The sequence below is a fragment of the Eublepharis macularius genome, chromosome 7 (assembly GCF_028583425.1).
Source record: "Eublepharis macularius isolate TG4126 chromosome 7, MPM_Emac_v1.0, whole genome shotgun sequence".
Taxonomy (NCBI): Eukaryota; Metazoa; Chordata; class Lepidosauria; order Squamata; family Eublepharidae; genus Eublepharis; species Eublepharis macularius.
Window position 1 is genome coordinate 59,114,536 of NC_072796.1, and position 18,557 is coordinate 59,133,092.

At 43.5% G+C, this 18,557-nt stretch overlaps 1 protein-coding gene across 1 annotated transcript in view; it reads left to right on the forward strand.

The window, feature by feature from the left end:
- The first annotated feature begins 432 nt into the window (after positions 1-432).
- The window catches only part of LOC129333929 (protein-glutamine gamma-glutamyltransferase 5-like), a 39,932-nt gene continuing 21,807 nt past the window's right edge, over positions 433-18,557 (forward strand). The window contains exons 1-7 of the mRNA XM_054985867.1: positions 433-511; positions 7,053-7,232; positions 8,018-8,260; positions 9,580-9,698; positions 12,950-13,078; positions 14,023-14,200; positions 17,828-17,960. Of these exons, the coding sequence (XP_054841842.1) occupies positions 433-511; positions 7,053-7,232; positions 8,018-8,260; positions 9,580-9,698; positions 12,950-13,078; positions 14,023-14,200; positions 17,828-17,960 (1,061 nt within the window). The remainder of the gene's footprint in view (positions 512-7,052; positions 7,233-8,017; positions 8,261-9,579; positions 9,699-12,949; positions 13,079-14,022; positions 14,201-17,827; positions 17,961-18,557) is intronic.

Below are 18,557 nucleotides of genomic sequence, written 5' to 3' on the forward strand. Positions count from 1 at the left end.
TCTATGAGGTCCCTCAGGAAGCTGTGGTCCTCACATTTCTTAAATCAGGGGCCAATATAGTATTGCATCCCTTCTGACATTTACACAGCACAACGTATTCAGTCTGGTTTAATTAACAGTTTTAAAGATCCTTATAAGGTGTAGAAAATGTTTTAAATTTTAAACCTGTTAAAAGTGCACAAAAGTATGAGAAGTTTCAAAATCTATTTCATACAGAGCTAGTTCCAGGATTGGGGGACCGTGGGCACAGAGTGCTCATCCCCCATACCTACTACTAGACTCCCCTTCTTGCCCTCCCCACCTGCCGGTGAGTCCTTCCTTTGCCTGCTCACAACAAGCTTGCCCACCATCTACAGTCACAGCTGCCTACACTGCCTGCACTCCCTTTCCCCATGGTGCTGGATGGTGGATGCAACTAGGAGTGCTACTACCATGGCTGCCAGGAGTGCTGATGCTTTCTGCATCGCCCACATGCCCTTCTCCAGTAGTGCCAGGCAGCACTTACAAGGAGGTAATAGAAGGTTGTGAGTGCAGGAAGCAAAGGAGTTGCATAGAAGCATGGGCCCTGGCAGCTGCCCCATCTCACCATGTGCTGGCACCAGCCGTGACTTTATAGAAAACAACATGAAACATAATGAAAAGCATTCTGTGTTTTCTGGAACAATTATCCCATTGGTAATCAGTGTTTTTTTAATGAAGACACTTTTTCTTCCATTAGCTCGCCTATAAATAACCATGGGACAAATAGAGACATTGTATAAGAAGCTCTAATAACCACAAGAACAAAGGAAGAGAAACACACAGCAGTCAAACAGGATCTTTTCTTGCCATTGTAAAAGCTGGAACTGCATGCTGTATTCCTTCACAGGAGCATCAGTCATGATTTACACACAACAACAAAATATGGTTTTGCATTAGTGGAATGAGCCCTGGAGATTTTCAGCTCATATGGCCCCTCCTCTCTTCATGTGCAGTTCAATAAACAAAGATTCAGCTTTTACATGAAAGTATAGATCATGCTCGCATCCATCATACAAACAGATGTATTCTGTTCTCACAAACAGGATTCAGACCAAGATTAAACCAGAGTGCAGAAACCTGGTTTGCTGAGAATCATGCTGGAATCATGCATTGATTCTGGGAGAACATTTCCACCAATAGGAGATGATTTTTGTTCATTCCTCCTCTTATAACAGACCCCCCCCCGAAACTCCCCCTTCATCCTGTTTCTGGGGGTCACCTGTCTGTGATATTTTACAGCGCCTGGGGGAGATCTGTGTCTGCAAGAAGATAATTCCCCACACCTTTTCCCAGGGTCCACTGTGTTCTGGGTCCCCCTGGATGCAAGTGTGGTCAGAGTCCAGTCCATGGGTTATGTACATATGTCCGAGTTGTAGTCCAAAGCCATTCGAGGTTGCAGGAGCTAAGCAGAGTCAGTATCAGTGGTGGCAGGGTTAACGGTGAATCAACTCATTGCTTCCACAAGTGGACTCTCCCTCTCTCTGTCTTTTAACACCAAGGTGCTCATTTTACTGCTGAGCTACACTTGGCCAATGCATGAGCTTTCCCTGCCCCCAATTGGCAGTCTGGAGCCCCAAGTCTGGAGCATGGAGGTTACTGGCAGGTTCCGGTGAATGGTCTCAGGCCCATATCCCTTCCAATCAACAAGGTATTGGAGTTGTCCTTGTCACTGCTGGGAGTTGAGGATCGATCTGGGCCACTTTGTACTCCTTGTGCCCATTGATGACTGGTGGTGGAAGAGGCACTGGGGAGTCTCAGAAGGTGTGGAGGCAAAACCAAAACTAAGAGAATGGTAAAACACTGGATGGATACATAACACAGGTGGTAGTAATAGATGATAGGCCACGGGGGTTAATTTGCATGATGATGGGGATGGGACCAATGACTAGACATTGAGTTTCTGGGAGGGGCATTGACTCCAGATATCCTTGATGGAGAGCCAGACCTGATCTCCTACTTTCAAGGGCCTGCCTGGTTGGTGCTTGCGGTTAACTGCTTCCTTATCGGCTTCTCATATCTGCTCCTGCAAGATTCCTTGGATGGCTTGAAGCTCTTACACAAGTTCATCAGCCACAGGGAGATTTGAGTACAGGGTGGCTGGAGAGAAGACTCATGAGTGATAGCTACAATTAGCCATGAAGGGTGTTTGGTGTGTTGATATGTAAACTGTGTTATTGCAGGTGAACTCAGCCAGTGGAAGTAGAATTACCAAATTGTTTTGTTGGTGGTTTGTGTAACAGTGGAGGTATTGCTCAAAGGTTGTGTTACTGCACTTGGTCTAGTCATCAGATTTGGAAGGGGGGGGTGCACTGACAACAGTTGGACCTGGGTATATAGGAGATTATGCAGAGTTTGGCAGAACTGGGAGGTGAATTGGACCCCACGATCCAAGACCAGATATTTGGGCAGTCTATGTAGTTGGAAGATGAGCTGGATATAGAGTTGAGCAGTCTCCTGAGCTGTGAGGAGTCCTGGGTTGGGAATGAAATGAGGCATCTTGGTGAGGAGGTCCAGAATACTTGTGTTACATTACCAGAATACTTGTATTACCCTTGGAACTAAGCAGATCTGTGATGAAGTCCATTGAGATCGCACTACAGGGCCTGGTGGGAGTTGGTATAGGTTGGAGGGCTTGCTGGAGTGGTCCTTTGCCTGTCTACAGGAGTCCACATACCAGGCGACATTGCTCTGAACTCAGAGCCACCAGAATTCCCGGGTCAGGAGGTATACCATTTTGTGGTGGTAAAAATATCCAGTGGGTTTTGCATCATGGGTTAGTTGTAGTACCTCAGCTCTCAGTGGTCCCGGCAGCACATATGCTTGATCATAGTAGATAAGCAGGCCCTGATCTTCAATGAACCCAGTTTGTGGAAGAAGACTGGGCCCCTGGAGGAGTTGAAGGTGCTTCTTGGTGAATGGGTCCCACCCTTGTTGTTCCTGTATCTGGTCTGAGAGTGCTAGAGAAGGTTGGGAGGAGACAAATGTGGCTAGCAGCAAGATTGTGGCCAATGGCATGTCCATGGTCAGGGGGATGGTGTGCTCCAGCTTCTGGGAAAGGGCATCGGCTCACTTGCTTTGGGAACTCGGAATGTAGGTGACCTTGAAGTTGAACTGAGAGAAAACAAGGACCACCAAACCTGTCTCTGGTTCAGCGATTGGGCTGTCTGAAGGTGTTGCAGATTGCGGTGATCAGTGCGCACTTGTACAGGTTACTGGGCCCCCTCCAGGAGATGCCACCAGCATTCAAATGCTGACTTAATGGCGAGGCGCTCTCATTCCCATATGGTATAGTTCTTCTCTGCCAGGGTGAGCTGTCGAGAGTGGTATGTCCACAGGTGCAGTGCTTCTGTGGAGGCTTCTGGCTGGGAGAGCGCTACACCAATCACTGTGCTGGATGCATCATGATGAATGGTAACTGAGGGCCTGGGTAGCGTAGAAGGGATATTGAAGTGAACTGGGCCTTAATAGTTCAAAAAGCACGGTCATCCTTGGGGATACACCACAAGGGCTCCTGGGAGCATAGGAGCTTCATCAGGGGTGCTGCCACAAACGCAAACTCTAGGATGAACTGTTTGTAGTAATTGCTGAAGCTCAAGAAACTTTGGTCATCCTTCAGGTCTGTGTGGCCTGCCAGGACAGGCCTCAACCCTTTTGGGGGCCAATTTAATTCCCTGTGGAGAAATTACATGTCCAAGAAACTCTACTGAAGGCAGGTCGAAGTGCACTTTTCCAGGTTGGTGAAGGGGCCATGCTGTTGCAACCGTTTCAAGACTGTGTGGACATGCTCGGCCTGTTTTGCTGGGTCCCCCAAATAAATGCGTATGTCATCCAGGAAGATTATTATGAACTGATCCAATAGGTCCCAGAAGATGGTGTTCATTGGTCACTGGAACACAGTCAGTGCATTGGCCAGTCCAAATGTCATCACTAGATACTCAAATTAGTCGTATACTATGCCAAAAGCAGTCTTCCCCTGACGAATCCATACAAGGTTGTACACACTGCAGAGGTCCAATTTGATGTACACCAGGGTTCACCCAAGATGTTTTAAGAGCTCCAGCATCAGGGCTAATGGGTAGCAGTACCTGACCATGATTTTGTTCAGGGCGTGGTAGTCATTGCAAAGCCTCAGCTCCCCACTCTTCTTTACAAATTGCACTGAGGCTGAAGTGAGAAGTGTATGAACCCTCACTGCAAGTTTTTCTGATCAAAAACTGCCAGGGGACAGTGAGCTCGGGTTCCAGTATGGAGTATAGGCACCCCACTGGCAAAGGGATGTCCACCACCAGGTCAATAGCACAATCATAGGGCCAGTGCGGTGGCAGTTTATCAGCTCCCTTTTCCTCAAAAACATCCCAGTAGTCTGCATATTTCACCAAGAGCTCAAGGGAAGGGGGGCACAATGGTGGTGGCAGCTGCCACTGAGGCTACTGATGGAGGGTAGTGGTCCTGAAACTGAAGCTGTTGCCAAGACCACTCAATAATGGGGTCATAGAGGACTAGCCAGGACATCCTTAGCACTACCAGGAAGCATAGCATGCTTACTGCATCGAAGCAGAGCTGATCCTGGTGGTGTTGGATACATAGGGTAAATGGCTGGGTCTCCCTGACCACCAGGCTGGAGCGTAACAACCAGCCATCAATCACCTCAACCAGGGTGGGCATCTCTTTGGGCCAAAGAGGTAACTGGTGCTGGGTGGCAAACCTGGAGTCCATGAAGCAGTGGGAAACACAAGAGTCCACCATGGCATACACCAACAGCCAGCATGCATCAGGGAGGCAGACCTTCATGCAGACCAGGTGTGAGCCAAGGGTGTCATGGGAGGAACTAGCAGACGCGAAGAAGTGCCTCAAGCTGCCTGGGCCAAGTTGGCTTGGGACTGATCATTTAACAGCTGCACGTGGCCTTTGTTTCTCAGGGCAGCCGTTGGTGTAGTGTCCAGCCCCTCCACAATATAGGCAGAGATTCTGGGATTGGTGTCGGTTGTTTTCTTTGGCTGACAGGTGAAGGCGTGCAGCTCCCAGCTGAATGGGTCCATTTTCCTCTGTCGAGGGCTAGCCTGGAGGAGAATGGCTTGGGAACGTGGGAGCCAGTCTCTGTAATTCCAGTTGGGGGTGGCTTCTAGCATGCGCTTGCTTATGGCTTTCCAACCACCCATCAATCCAGAGGCATAGTAGTGTCAATTCCTGGAGGGTGGTCAGGTGCTTTACTCAAGCCACCTCATCCAAAACCTCATCCAACAGCCCCTCTAAGTACTGATCAATTAGCACTGCTTCATTCCATCCCAAATTCTAGACATGCAGTTGAAACTCCATGGTATACTTTGCGATATTTCCTTTCCCTTGTTCCAGGGCCCATATTCTCTGGTTGGCATTCTTAGCCTTTTGGGGATTAGCAAAGGCACTCTTAAGGTGGGACCTGAAGTTGGGAAAGTTGTCCAACAGGGTTTACTTGGAAAGTAACAGTGGCATTGCTCATTTAGCTGCCTGTCCCTTTAAGAGATTGAGCAGAAAGCAGACTTTCACTTTGCCAGTGGGGAAGTCCTGAGTCAGAGCTCTATGTAGAGTTGGCATTGGACCAAAGAGGCTGGGAATTCTTCCACATTCCCCTCAAATTTCTCAGGGAGGCTAATTGGGCATTTACTGGGCATGTTGGGGAGGGAAGCAGCCTGCAGCTGAAAATCATGCACTTTGCTTCCTCTCTGGTAGTTCACATTGGATCCTTCTCTGCTCCAGTGGTGCCAAAGACAGGGGAGGCGAGGTGGGTAGTGGGGTGCTGGCTGGTATGTCTTGAACCCAGATAGATGGGGCGCTGCTGTTGGTCAGTGGTTTCCTGTTAGGCAGACTCATGACTTCTGGCGGTGTGTTGTTTGCAGCTGAAGGTGGGTAGGCCCTGTTGTGGCTGCCCTTTTCTCTTTCCCTGAGTGATCTGTTTCATTGCAGCAGGCCTTGCCTGGCTGATCCATGACACATACCTTTGGTTCTGCCACCAACACACTAATATCAGGCTTCCATTTCACCAGTGTTTTGGGTACCAGTGAGTCTCTTGAGTGCATTAGGGTTGCCAGCTCTGGGTCAGGAAATTCCTGGAGACTTGGTAGGTGCAGCCTGAGGCAGCCAGGGTTTGGGGAAGAGAGGAACTTTAGCTGGGTATAATGCCTTCCAAGGCAGCCATTTTCTCCAGGTGAACTGATCCCTGTCACCTGGAGATCATATGTAATTATGGGAGACCTCCAGCCACCACCTGCAGGTTGGGAACCCTAGAGTGCATGTAGAGTGGTGATGTCCTCAGCTCCCCACTCCTTCTTCCTCCTTGTTCTCTTAACCCAGCCAGGAATGTGTGCATAATTGTCTATTAGCCACAGGATATCCAGGAGAAGCATTTCAGGCTGCAAAAGGGGAGGAAAAGGAAGTTCTACTCTGCTGATGCAAATCTCTTCTGACGACAAAGATTTTCCCATAGGTGGTGGTTTGGACATAACCACGAACTGGTTTCTTGTGAGTTTTTCTTTTCTGTGCGCAAATGAAGGGGAGTAGGAATACAATGTGTGATCCCAAGGATCCTTCCCGGGGTTCATTCCTGCAAGGATAAAATAGTGTGTGACCATTTTCTCCAAGTTCCTCTAACAGCCTGGTAAGGGGCAGTTTGTATCAAAGCTTTGGTGCTGGAGAAGCAGGAGGTTAATCATTCTCTTCTATACAATTTCTCTGATAGAAGTTGGAAGCAAGGAGAGACAAGTATGATGGACGTACCTGGGTTTTTCCACTGCTACCACTAAAAGTTGCTCTGGGAGATAATTTATATTGCAGAAAAGTTGCACAGGGTTGGGGAGGTTTAAAGAACTGTTTCCCCATGGCCTCAGCCCATTCAAACTGCCCAATCCTCTCCATGGCTCCTTTTTAATGTTAATGAAAATGGTGGAAGATCCAAAGACAGCTGTTCCATTTAACACATGGTTTGCCCTGAGCACGCACTGATTTTTTCTTTCTTTTTAAAAATCAATTGCTTTTTCAATTTCATTTTCCCACAGCCCTTGAAGTGGAAAGTGTTGATCTAAACTGCCTTCAGAACAGCAACAACCACAACACACAGTGTTTTGGTGCTAATAAACTCATTGTGAGAAGAGGCCAGGCTTTTGCTTTCTATCTGCATTTCCAAAACCGGGCCTGGGATGATGACAAGGACAAGATCACATTCACAGTGGAGACAGGTAATTCCCATGTCTTCTGTAAACATATTCTGTAGAGCCAACAGAGATATTACTTCTGTTACTCATGAAACTGTTTTGTGTATCACTCCCTTAATATGCATGCAGCTTAATACTTATAATTTCTTTTATGCACAGATGATCATTGTACCAATTTGCGCTTTATTTTCTGAGCAGAGAGCAGTTGCTGTCCATGATCTATCTGAGTGATTACTGTAGTATCAGAGGAAGACTTTCATGGAAGACTGTGCAGCTCTTTCAACAGCACACACTGAAGTCTCTTTGAGCTTTTCCATGAACTTTTTCTCCAACACTAGACTGTTTGTATAGAGAGATCAAAATCTAGGTCTTGTGCTTGTTAACTCACAAAGATGTAGCCTTGCTCTGAGGAGTGGATTATAAATCTGTCACTCTTCCTTTATTGTTAATTACCCACAAATCAATATTCTTCTTTTTAAAGAAACAGCCATCGCCTTTTTTGTCTAAGGGTGCCAACTCTGGCTTAGGAAATTTGGGGTGGTGCTTAGAGAAGGTGGGGTTTGTGGGGAGGAAGGAGCTTAGCAGGGATGTGATGCCACAGAGTTTGCCCTTCACGGGAGAATTGATCTTTGCAGTCTGGAGACCATTTGTAATTCCAGCAGAACTCCAGGCTCCACCTTGAGATATGTAACCTTATTTTGTCCTATACTTTTTTGGGGAAGCCAACTGTTATATTGTTTTTTCACAAACTATTTGTAAAAAGAGTTTATTCAAATCTCTTATGATTTAAAAAAATGTTTCTTGAATAGGTATCAAACCCTGTGAGTCTCTTGGGACAAAGAGCACCTTTCCATTAGGTGGATGTACAGATCAAAGCCTCTGGAGTGCATGCTACAAACACCATGATGAAAAATGTCTCAGCATCAATCTGCTCTTGCCAGTGAATGCCTGTGTGGGATGCTACCTTCTGAACATGTGCCTGGTATCATGTGATCACACACATTCCCAGCATCTTGGAGAATTTTATGTCCTTTTTAACCCTTGGTGCTCCGGTAAGAATCGTTGTCCTTTTCAACCCTTGGTGCTTCGGTAAGAATTAATCTAAAATTGCATGAGAGGATGCTTATAGCTAAATGAGTGCCTGACACACACACATTCATGAGAAAACATATCTGTGTGTCAGGGATGGTAGACAACTTAATCAGCAAGTTTATTACTACAGGCTGGACTTCGTTAGGTCTGGGAATATTAGCACCTTACAAACTCATACACTGAAGCCGTAAGTACTCTTTAACATTTTTATCCTGTTCTTCATACAAGGAGCTCAGGAGAGCACACCTGTTTTTCCCATCCCCAATTTTATCCCTGTGAGGTAGATTAGGCTCCGAGAGAGTGACTGGCCCAAAGTCACTCAGTGAGCTTCATGGCAGAGATCTGAACCCAGGTCTCTCCATCCCTACTCCAATTACTGTTCCAGACTGGTTCTTCATATTAGTGTTGTATAACTGAAGCTGTCTGCTGGGAAATGTATGTTGACATCTTTTCACTAGGCCATTACTTAAATTGTATTTAAGTAAAGTAATAACTTTATGTATATTGATAATTTGCACTTGCCACTTATTATTAGATCATTTATCATATATGGATCTGGCTTAATTACTCACATCATACTTGACAGCAAGCTCCTGTTAAAGAAAAGAGATTGGTAGCAAGGTGTCTATAGTCTATAAATGACTCAGAAGAAAGCACTCAAAATGCTTTATTAACTGGTGCTGATGGCCCCAAATTTGGCCTAAGGAACTCCTTTCTTGCTTAACATGGTTGTTTGTTGTCAGCTGAAAATGCCTGGTCTCTTATAAACATGGAGCATCTACTCAGAAAGCCCAGCATCTCCCCTCCCCCCTCCTATTTTTCATCTAGAATGTTTCATTTCCTCTGTGTTTAAGGAGCAAGTTCATGTAGAGCTCATGAAGTCATCCCAGGGCAGGTCAAAGTGTATGGATAGGAAATAAACATGAGAAGTTTATACATGCATATATTTTCCTATTATTCAGACAATTATTCGCGTGAACTACTTCCATTACAAAAGTGTTGCATTTCAGGTAATATATTTATGTGAAATTGTCTATGGTCCTTGATCTGTGACAGACACTTCAAACATGCAAACCATCAGTTGATATTGTAAAATCTGAGTATGTATGTGTGAGCTCACTCTCAGAACGTTCTTTTTGTTTTGGAATTTGTGATCTGCGTATAAATCCAGTTTCCCTGTTCTTTAATAAACAGTGGAGATAATTACTGCATAGTACCATAAATGTTTGGTGCATCTGTGATTTCCAAAGAGAACAAAAAATGTCTGTTGTGTTCCCAGATGACTCTGTATATCTAGACAATCAAGCCCACAGAGAAGAATATATACTAAATGAACATGGGATTGTATTCCAAGGACTTTCCAAACACATAACATCTCATGCATGGCATTTTGGACAGGTAAATGCAGCATTCTAAAATTAGTATCTATTATGGATTACCTTAATCTGTTATGGATGGATTGCCATTCATTGTACTCTTGACCAAAACTGTCTGCAAAAAGAGGAATAGCTCATATATTTACTTCTTAACTTTTTTTAGTTTTAGTAGTATTCTATATATTTTAAACATTTTTTTCAGCATTACCCACCTTTGGAGACAGGTCTGTATATTTAAGCATACATACATATCCATTCCAGCCTCTAATGTTAGCAACAATGTTGCATCTTCTCATTCTCCAAAAGCAGGCATGAGAGAAATTGCCCTAAACTTTGAAGATGCAACAAGGTTGGACCTCTGTCCATCCTCTTTACTTTCTGCTGCAGGAAAAAAAGTTGGTAGAGGAAGAATGTTGTGCTTCAGTTGTATCATTTACTACTGTAACCCCACAAACACCCAGACAAGGGGAGAAACACTGCTGGCACTATCCTAGATCAGAGAGAGCAGAACCATTTCCCCACAAGTTGCAAGTGCTCCTATATTTATCTCAGTATTTCCTTTTATTCCAGGACCTATGTTTTGGGGTGCTTCTAATAATACATACCCACCCACCTGATCCTATTGATATTTACTCAGATGAAAGTCCCACTGAGTTACTAGGATATTTTCCCATGTAAACTCTGCATAGGCCTAACATAAGGGTGCAATTTATTCTCATATATAGTAAATACATGAAGATGTTTTATAGAGTTGGACAGCTGATCTATCAAGGTCTATATGGTCTTCTCTGACTCGCAATAACCCTCCTGGCTCTCAAGCTGAGGCCTGTCACATCATCTCCCAGATCTTTTTAGCTGGAGATACCAGAAATTAAACCTGAATAATTCTATACATAAAGAAGATGCTCTACCCCTGAGCCACACCCTTCAAGTGTTTAATATTCTTGTCTACATCTAAGAAAAAGGTGAATATTCTCCTACTGTCTTGGTGAATCATACAGTGCATTTCCATTTGCAGAAGGGTTCTTCCACTAATGAAAGAGTTGTTTCACCATAGCAGAGGAGTATTGCACTTTCATGCATCCAAACTGGTTCTTCCACAAGTTTAAGGCATTGCATGAGATGTTGCACAAACCATTTCTAGTCTTTCTGTGAAGACAAGAGCGTCTGTGGAACAGATTGCATTTTGCTGGAGTTTGTAGGACCTAATTCAATATCCGAAGTAGATATTTCTTCTTACATTTAGAGAGCTTATACCACTTATACAAGTGGTATAAACACTTGTGAGGCTCCTCATGGGTCCCTCCCTTGTTAGACGATGTCTGACCCTAAGAAGGCCTTCAAGGCCTCAGAGCAGAAAAGGGAGGAAGTTGTTCATTTTTCTTCTCTGTAACTATGTAATTCTATAACTCCAAGCACTCCATTCTCCTCCTCAGCAGCTTATCCCATTTCTGTATGCCCTCACCGAACCCGCCCCATCATTGCCTTTTGGATTCTTCCAGACCCTCTGCCCATTCAAGGCCTCTCTTGGAGATCCATGGGTTGGACTGCCTGTTTGTCCTGCCTCTGACTTTTCTGGCCAGCTGCCTGGCTAGGCCAAGATTGCCCAGTAGAGATGGGCACGAACTGAAATATGAACCAAAATTCATCATGAACCTGGCCAGTTCATGGTTTGTGAACCAGCGGTTCATTAGAGCCCATTTGTGACAAACCGGGCTGAACTTTAGGGTGGTTGGTTTGGTTCATTTTAGTTTTTGGTTCATCACTGCAGATAGCCTGGCACCGATCAATCAGTTTCCTAGGCAACCAGAGATGAACTTTCTGCAGTAGAGGTGTGCACCTGGCTGCTTTTCAGCTGATGGGAGGGGGACCCCCCCATGAACTGAAAAAAATGCCCACTTTTGAAAGGAGCAACAGTTCTCTTGAATGCAAGAAAAGTGTTGCTGCTTTCAAATGCTGGCTGGAACTTTAAAGTGTTTCAGTATCTGCTTCCCATGTTTGCAGAAGTTTGCTTATTCCCTGCTGGCTTTAAAAGCCAAGAAAGGGCTAAATGGCTGTATGCACACTCTCTCTCTCTTTTTTTTTCAAAGACAAGGAAGTGTAGCATTGTTGTAACATTGTAGCATTGTAACATTACTGCACTATTCTCCAGGCTTTAAAAGTCAGGAAAGGATTAAATAGCTGCTTTTCCCTCCCTCCAAGGCATGTTTCAGGCTTTGCAAAGACAAAAAAACTCAAGCATTTTGCACAGCCATTTGGAAACAAAGTGGCAGGGAAGCTGCTGCTGCAATGTTACAACATTGCTACATTTTCTTGCCTTTGGGAAAAAAAGAGTGTGTTCATTCCCCAAAGGAAGAAGGGACAACCAGCCATTTAGCCCTTTCCTGGCTTTTAAAGCCAGCAGAGAATAAGCAAACTTCTGAAAACATGGGAAGCAGAACAGCCGGCAGCTTTTTTCAGCTTCTGAGGATTCCCCTCCCATCAGCTGAAAAGCGACTGGTCTTTAAAAGGGGGAAACTGGGTTCACTCCCCTATTCTGCAGACCTTCTGCTGCCCCAGAAGTGACATTTTCATGAACCACATGAACCGGTTTGGGAACCGGGGCAAGCTCGTGAAAGTTCATGGTTTGTGAAACTATACGAACCTTGAAACTCCCAGTTCGTTTTTTTTTGGTTCGTGCCTATGTCTATTGCCCAGTCAGACTGCCCTATTTTCCACAGTGTCTCTCCAGTTGATCTCTCCCTTTGCTGTGCTTGCTGATGTCACAGGCTGTTGAGCCATGGTTTTGCTGGTGTGATAGCCACCTTGGGTGCTGTTGCTACCTTGTCTACCCCCTCACTGTCCCATCATGCTATTGGGAAGTCTGGGGATTACCAGACAGCCCTCTTCCCTATTTTGTTTTGTGTCACCTTTTACACGTAATAATTTCAATTTAGTCTTTTGTAGTAAAATACTACAGTCTTGTGGTACTTTAAAGATTAATTACATTGTATTTCATCATAAGCTTGTTCAGGGGGATTCAGCCGGATGATTTATGACAGGTCTCTTTCTTCTACAGTGTCAGCATGATCATACACTCCATGCATCCAGTGAAGTGGGAGCTTTCTTATGAAAGCACATGCTGAAATAAAATTTAGTAATCTTTAAGGTGCTCTGGTTTACTTTTCCAGATAATTCCTCACACTTTCCTTTCTACCATGTTCTGCTGAATAAAAATCTATTCCCAGATGTATTAACGTTTGGTATCCAATTGTTCATACTTTTGTCTGTTAGTTCCAGGATGACATTCTGGAGATCTGTCTGAAAATCCTGGACTCAAGTACAAACTTCCTGCGTGACCCTGGCATGGACTGTTCCTGCCGTAATGACCCAGCATACATTTGCAGAGTGTTGAACAATATGGTAAAATATAATTATATGAAAATAGTAGTGACTTTGGTTTTGTGTGTTCTCAGCAAAGGATGATCTAGTTCTGTATTAGGAATGTATATAGAAATTTTGTTTATGCATAGCTTCTCTGTAGCATGTGTTTGTGGTCTTTAGTGTAGTGTGTGTATGTGCCGTCACATTGTAACAGACTTATGGCAATCCCACCAAGGTGCTTTCAAGGTAAGTGAGAAGCAGAAGTGTTTTGCCATTGCCTTCCTCTGCAGAGTCTTCTTTGGTGATCACCTATCCAAGTATTGAACCTGCTTAGCTTCTGAGATCTGACAAGATTAGGCTATACCACGCTGCCTTTCCTCCCCATGACAGCAGACAGGTGACATTTATGGTGATTTCATTTGAAACCATAGTCCCTCCTGTACCTTTTTTTTGTTTCCAAAATAACTGGAGGAAATTCTTTACATACTGAACTGCTCACCAAAGGAATACTCTCTCCCAAATTTCATGCAGATAAAATGCAAATCCATTTTAAAAGAAATGAACAGGTTGGAAAAAAGTCTAAAGCTTTGTTCATAGGACATGCACAGGGATATAACCATGCAACTCATTTATCCATGGCAATGCTTTCATTCAAAGCTCAGAACAGAAACTGTCCATAACCTTGCAAATATTGAATGTACACCATCTAAGACATTTACTGCAATCCTAAAGAGTCCCAGTGGGCTTAGTCAATGGGCTTAGAAGTGTGTAATTATTATGTATATGATTGAACTGTTAATATGCACTATTAAAATTACATGAATATTACCAGGGTAAAGAATAATTCTTTCAGGCACAGACTGATCACATGCATCATTCAGGATGGTTGCTGTCATTTGTAAACAAGTAGGTAGTGATGTATGAAGAGTCTATGATACTTCCCACAGGTTTACCGTCTGATATCAGCATCTGTTTGCTTCCAGATATGTTGTCATAAGAAGAAAAGCATAATGAAACTTCCACCCAACAATAATTACCTGCAGGGAGTCAATCCTTTGATGTGGAATGGAAGTGTCCCTATCCTTCGGCAGTGGCATCACAACAAATGTAAACCTGTCAAATACGGACACTGTGGGACACTTGCTGCTCTGATGTGTTCAGGTAGAGAAGATGAAGGATACACTCAAGGGGGGGAATGCATGATGACACCCTGTAATTTCAAATCAATTAGATATACCAAAAGGTAGAGACCAATTGGAAAAAGTACAGTGTTTAATGTTTTAAATGCCTTTTTACAAGAACTAAAGATAACATTGAGTAAAGAGCCAAAAGTAAAGCCAAAGAATTGGATCCGAAGCAGCGTCAACAGAGCTCTGCTAAATGAGTGAAACTTGCCCACCTCCTGCTTTCTACTGCAGCCCTAAACCTGTCCCAGATGTTGCTTTGGGGGAACAAGGGACCTTCAGGAACACTGTAGGAAGAAAGTGGTATCTTCAGTGGAATAGAAGAATCAACAAAATCTGTCTCCCTCTTCCATCAGACAAGTGTTGGATCCAATCCAAAGTGTTTAATTCAAAAGTGTAGCTAATATGGAGGCATAATCTAGACTTAAATTAATTAAAGATGTTTGGGACTTCAAGACGCTATGGATACCATACAGAAAGCATGCAGTTTTTACTATGGAGAGTATTTCCCACCATGCACACAAGTTTGAAAGCCTAAGGCTACCTAGAGAGTTGAATCACTGGAAAATAGTGCATTGAACATGCACTTGCAGGAGGTATTCCCTCCTGCCCTCACCAAAATCTCTGGACTTTGACATAACAAGGGCAGTGGCAAGCTAATCTTTGAAGCAGGAAAGCAGGATGACCCTCCAATGAAGAAAACTGCCTCATCAGGTGGCAGCTTTGGGGCCTTCTCGAAGAACACCACGTTATCAGCTATCTATTATTACTGGGACAGAACTGAGTTTTAATTGGATTATTCTCACCATGCACCACAACATCCTGGACTGACCCTGTTGGAAATTACCAAAATCAAAATGCCTATTAGGTCACTAATTTACAGGCTAATTCAAGAATAATGTACAAATTTGGCTTCCATTTGTCTGGAAGCCAAATGAATTTTTGCATATTTTTCATAAAAGAAAAATCCATTCAGCTTCTTTTCTCAGCTTTTCATACACACTTAAAAACTTTTAGAGAGGGAGGAAAAATATGCCACCCAAATGAAATATGAATTAAGCACACGAATGAAAAATTACATAATTTCCCCCAGTCATTGAATTTAACTTTTTTTCAATTTCACATTCCCTTGATTACATGAAATGAGTTCCATTTTTTAAACAGCACATCTGGGGAACTTTATCACCTGTTCAATAGTTGCAAGTTGCATTTGAGAACTTTCATCAGAATTCTCTTATAAAGCTGAAAAGCTCTAGACAATGAAAATGTATAACACAGAATAAAGATGGGCAGATTATTATTATTTTTTTAAATTTTTTTTTAAATTGGATTAGAAATTATGTGAATATTCAATACAATCATTTCCCTTTAAATAATTTCAATTCTAACCCCCTCCCTTCCCCCCCTTTTGTTGACTTCCAACAGTTTTCCAACCCCTTGTCTATCTTTTTTCTTACTCATTTCAAACTTACTTTATACTATTAAACCTACACTTTCATTCTCTTCTAAGCTTATATATTATATTATAACACAGTGCTACCTTTATTCCCTTCCCCTTTTACCTTATAAGGCTAACTATTACATTCCTAGCATATATTCTTTAATAATATAACATTTTATCCATTTACTATTCTCTTACTTAATCACCCTATTCTTGTCAATATGGGTCAACCAATTTGACCCGTACTCCACATACTTCTAAATGCTTCTATAACACTGTATACATTCAATATAAATCAATCAATTTAACTTATATTCTATATGTTACTATATACTTCTTTCCCTTTCCCACATTTCTTATATTCAATCTATTTAAAATATAATTTATCTATTATACAGTTATCTGTCAGAAATATATTTGGTTAACTTATATCCTTATAATTCTTATAATAACACCTCTATTGTTTAATACTATATATGGTAATCAAATAAAATAATTGCTTAGAACTTCTTGTTTAAATTCCCTCCCCCCGGTAAAGTCACTTCTCTCTTCTTTTATTGTATTTCAGTAATTTTCAAACTGCCACAGTTCTCCTCCCGCCTCCCATTTTTCCCCCAGATATTGTTTCAGCTTCTCCCAATCCATGTTAAACTGTCCTGGATCGAGATCTCTCAGTTTCCTTGTCATTTTGTCCATTTCCGCCATGTACAGCAATTTATAAATCCAGTCCTCAATAGTTGGCACTTCTTGTACTTTCCATTTTTGCGTATATAAAAGTCTGGCCGCTGTTGTCATGTAAAATAACAATGTCCTATATTGTGCTGGAATATCTTCCATTCCCAAGTTCAGTAGCAGCAATTCTGGGTTCTTATTAACTTGAAATTGTAGAATCTCACTCATTACTTCAATTATTTCCCCCCAGTACTGCTTAGCTACCTCACAAGTCCACCACATGTGATACAAAGATCCTTCATGCTTTTTACATTTCCAGAAGATGGGCAGATTATTGACATAATGTGAAAATTACATTTATGACTTATTGAATGATATTTGGCTTTTTAGCAAAGGATAGTAGACTGTACAGAAAAGTCTGGTACAAACATTTATATATAAATATTAGCAAAGCTAGGGCAGGTCATATTTATGCTGCCATTTTCTGCCCTGTGATTAGAGGTGGGCACGATCCCAAAAAAATTAACGATCAAGCTGATCGTGGATTGGTGCCAGCGACGATCCTGAATTAACAATCCACACCGATCATCTCCCGTTTCCGATCTGTGGATCGTGGATCGTGGAGGCCAAAGCGGGGCGTGCTGCTATTCTCAACTATGTGGGAAGGTGGGTGGTGGCGGCAGCGGCCGGGCCCGGCGGGCCCGGGGAAACGGCGACGAGCTGCCTCCCCTCAGAGGGCGGGGGGTCTGGCTGCTCGCCAGTGACACCCCCATGTGCCCGCTCACCAGGCCAAAAAGGAGTGTGCTGGTATTCCCGGTGCAGGCCGGAAGGTGTGTGCTGGCGGCAGCAGAACACCCCCTTCCCCCTCCCTCCCCTGGGTGTCTTCTCCCAGCTGGTTACTGCTTTGCTGTTCCATGGTTGGAAGGAAGCCCTGTTGATCAAGGAAAGCTGGGCTTCCATTTGGGTTTCCAGGGCGACAGAAGGAGGGCAAACACAGCTCAGGCATTCCCCTGGCTCTGTTGCCAGGAGAATAGATTGCTGGCGCCTGAGTGTCTGGATCCCTGATCCGAGCCCAATTGCCCCAATTCGGGCCCCTCCCGATCGCTGGATCGTTGGCCGTGGATGATCACGATCCGCCAGGTCACGATCGCCTGATCACCATTATCGTGGGTTATTTTCGATCGTAATGCGGATCGTGCCCATCTCTATCTGTGATTATCTAAAAAATGCCTCTTGCTATTGGCATAACTGCCAATGGACTGCCAGTTCTGTTGGCGGAATGGGAGAATAGTTTTTGCTGATTTCCCCCTTCTACTGCACCCCCACCTCCCTATTTATCCTTGGTGATTGGAAACAGAATGGGGGGGGGTAGGTTAGTCGTAGTAGTAAAGGGGAAAAACTCTCTTTCAGCTTGCAGTACTTTGAATCCAATACATATTATTTAGGTTTCCCACATCAAACATTCTAAAGATACCCTTACTTTTGTTATAGTTATGCGGTGTTTGGGAATCCCAAGCCGAGTTGTTACAGGCTTCTATTGTTCTTTGAATGCTGCTGACCCTCTCATTGTCCAGGAGGTTTTCGACTTTACAGGAAAAACTGTAAATGGCAAAGAACATATCTGGTAAGTTCTGAAATGGAAATAATTTGTTGCCTTTTATTTAAGAAAGAAATAAGAGCAGCCAAATAAGAGATGCTACTTTCCTACTTGTAGTGAGAGGACTCCTATCAACCTCCCTGGTTGTGCCACTCCTTTTATGAGCAGTGGGGAAAATGGGGAGGGGGAAATGGTGTTACATGACAATTTGATGTCGTTTCTGGCAAAAAAAAGTCAGATGTGATGGAATCCCTTGGATTTCAATGGTCAAACCATAGAAGTCCATAGAAGTGACTGGAGAAGTGCCATGTGGCTCATGAAAGCTCATACCCTACCACAAATTTTGTTAGTCTTATAGGTGCTACTGGACTCTTGCTCTTTTCTACAGCTGAAAAACTGAAAGTGACTTCACCATGTCATAGTGATGCCACTTTCAGTTTTTCAGCTGTAGAAAAGAGCAAGAGTCCAGTAGCACCTATAAGACTAACAAAATTTGTGGTAGGGTATGAGCTTTCATGAGCCACATCTCACTTCTCCAGTTTTTCAGCTGGAAATAATGCCAAGGCATCATCAGGGCACCATTTTTGCCCATCCCTATAATCGGAGCCTCCGGCCACTGAGCCA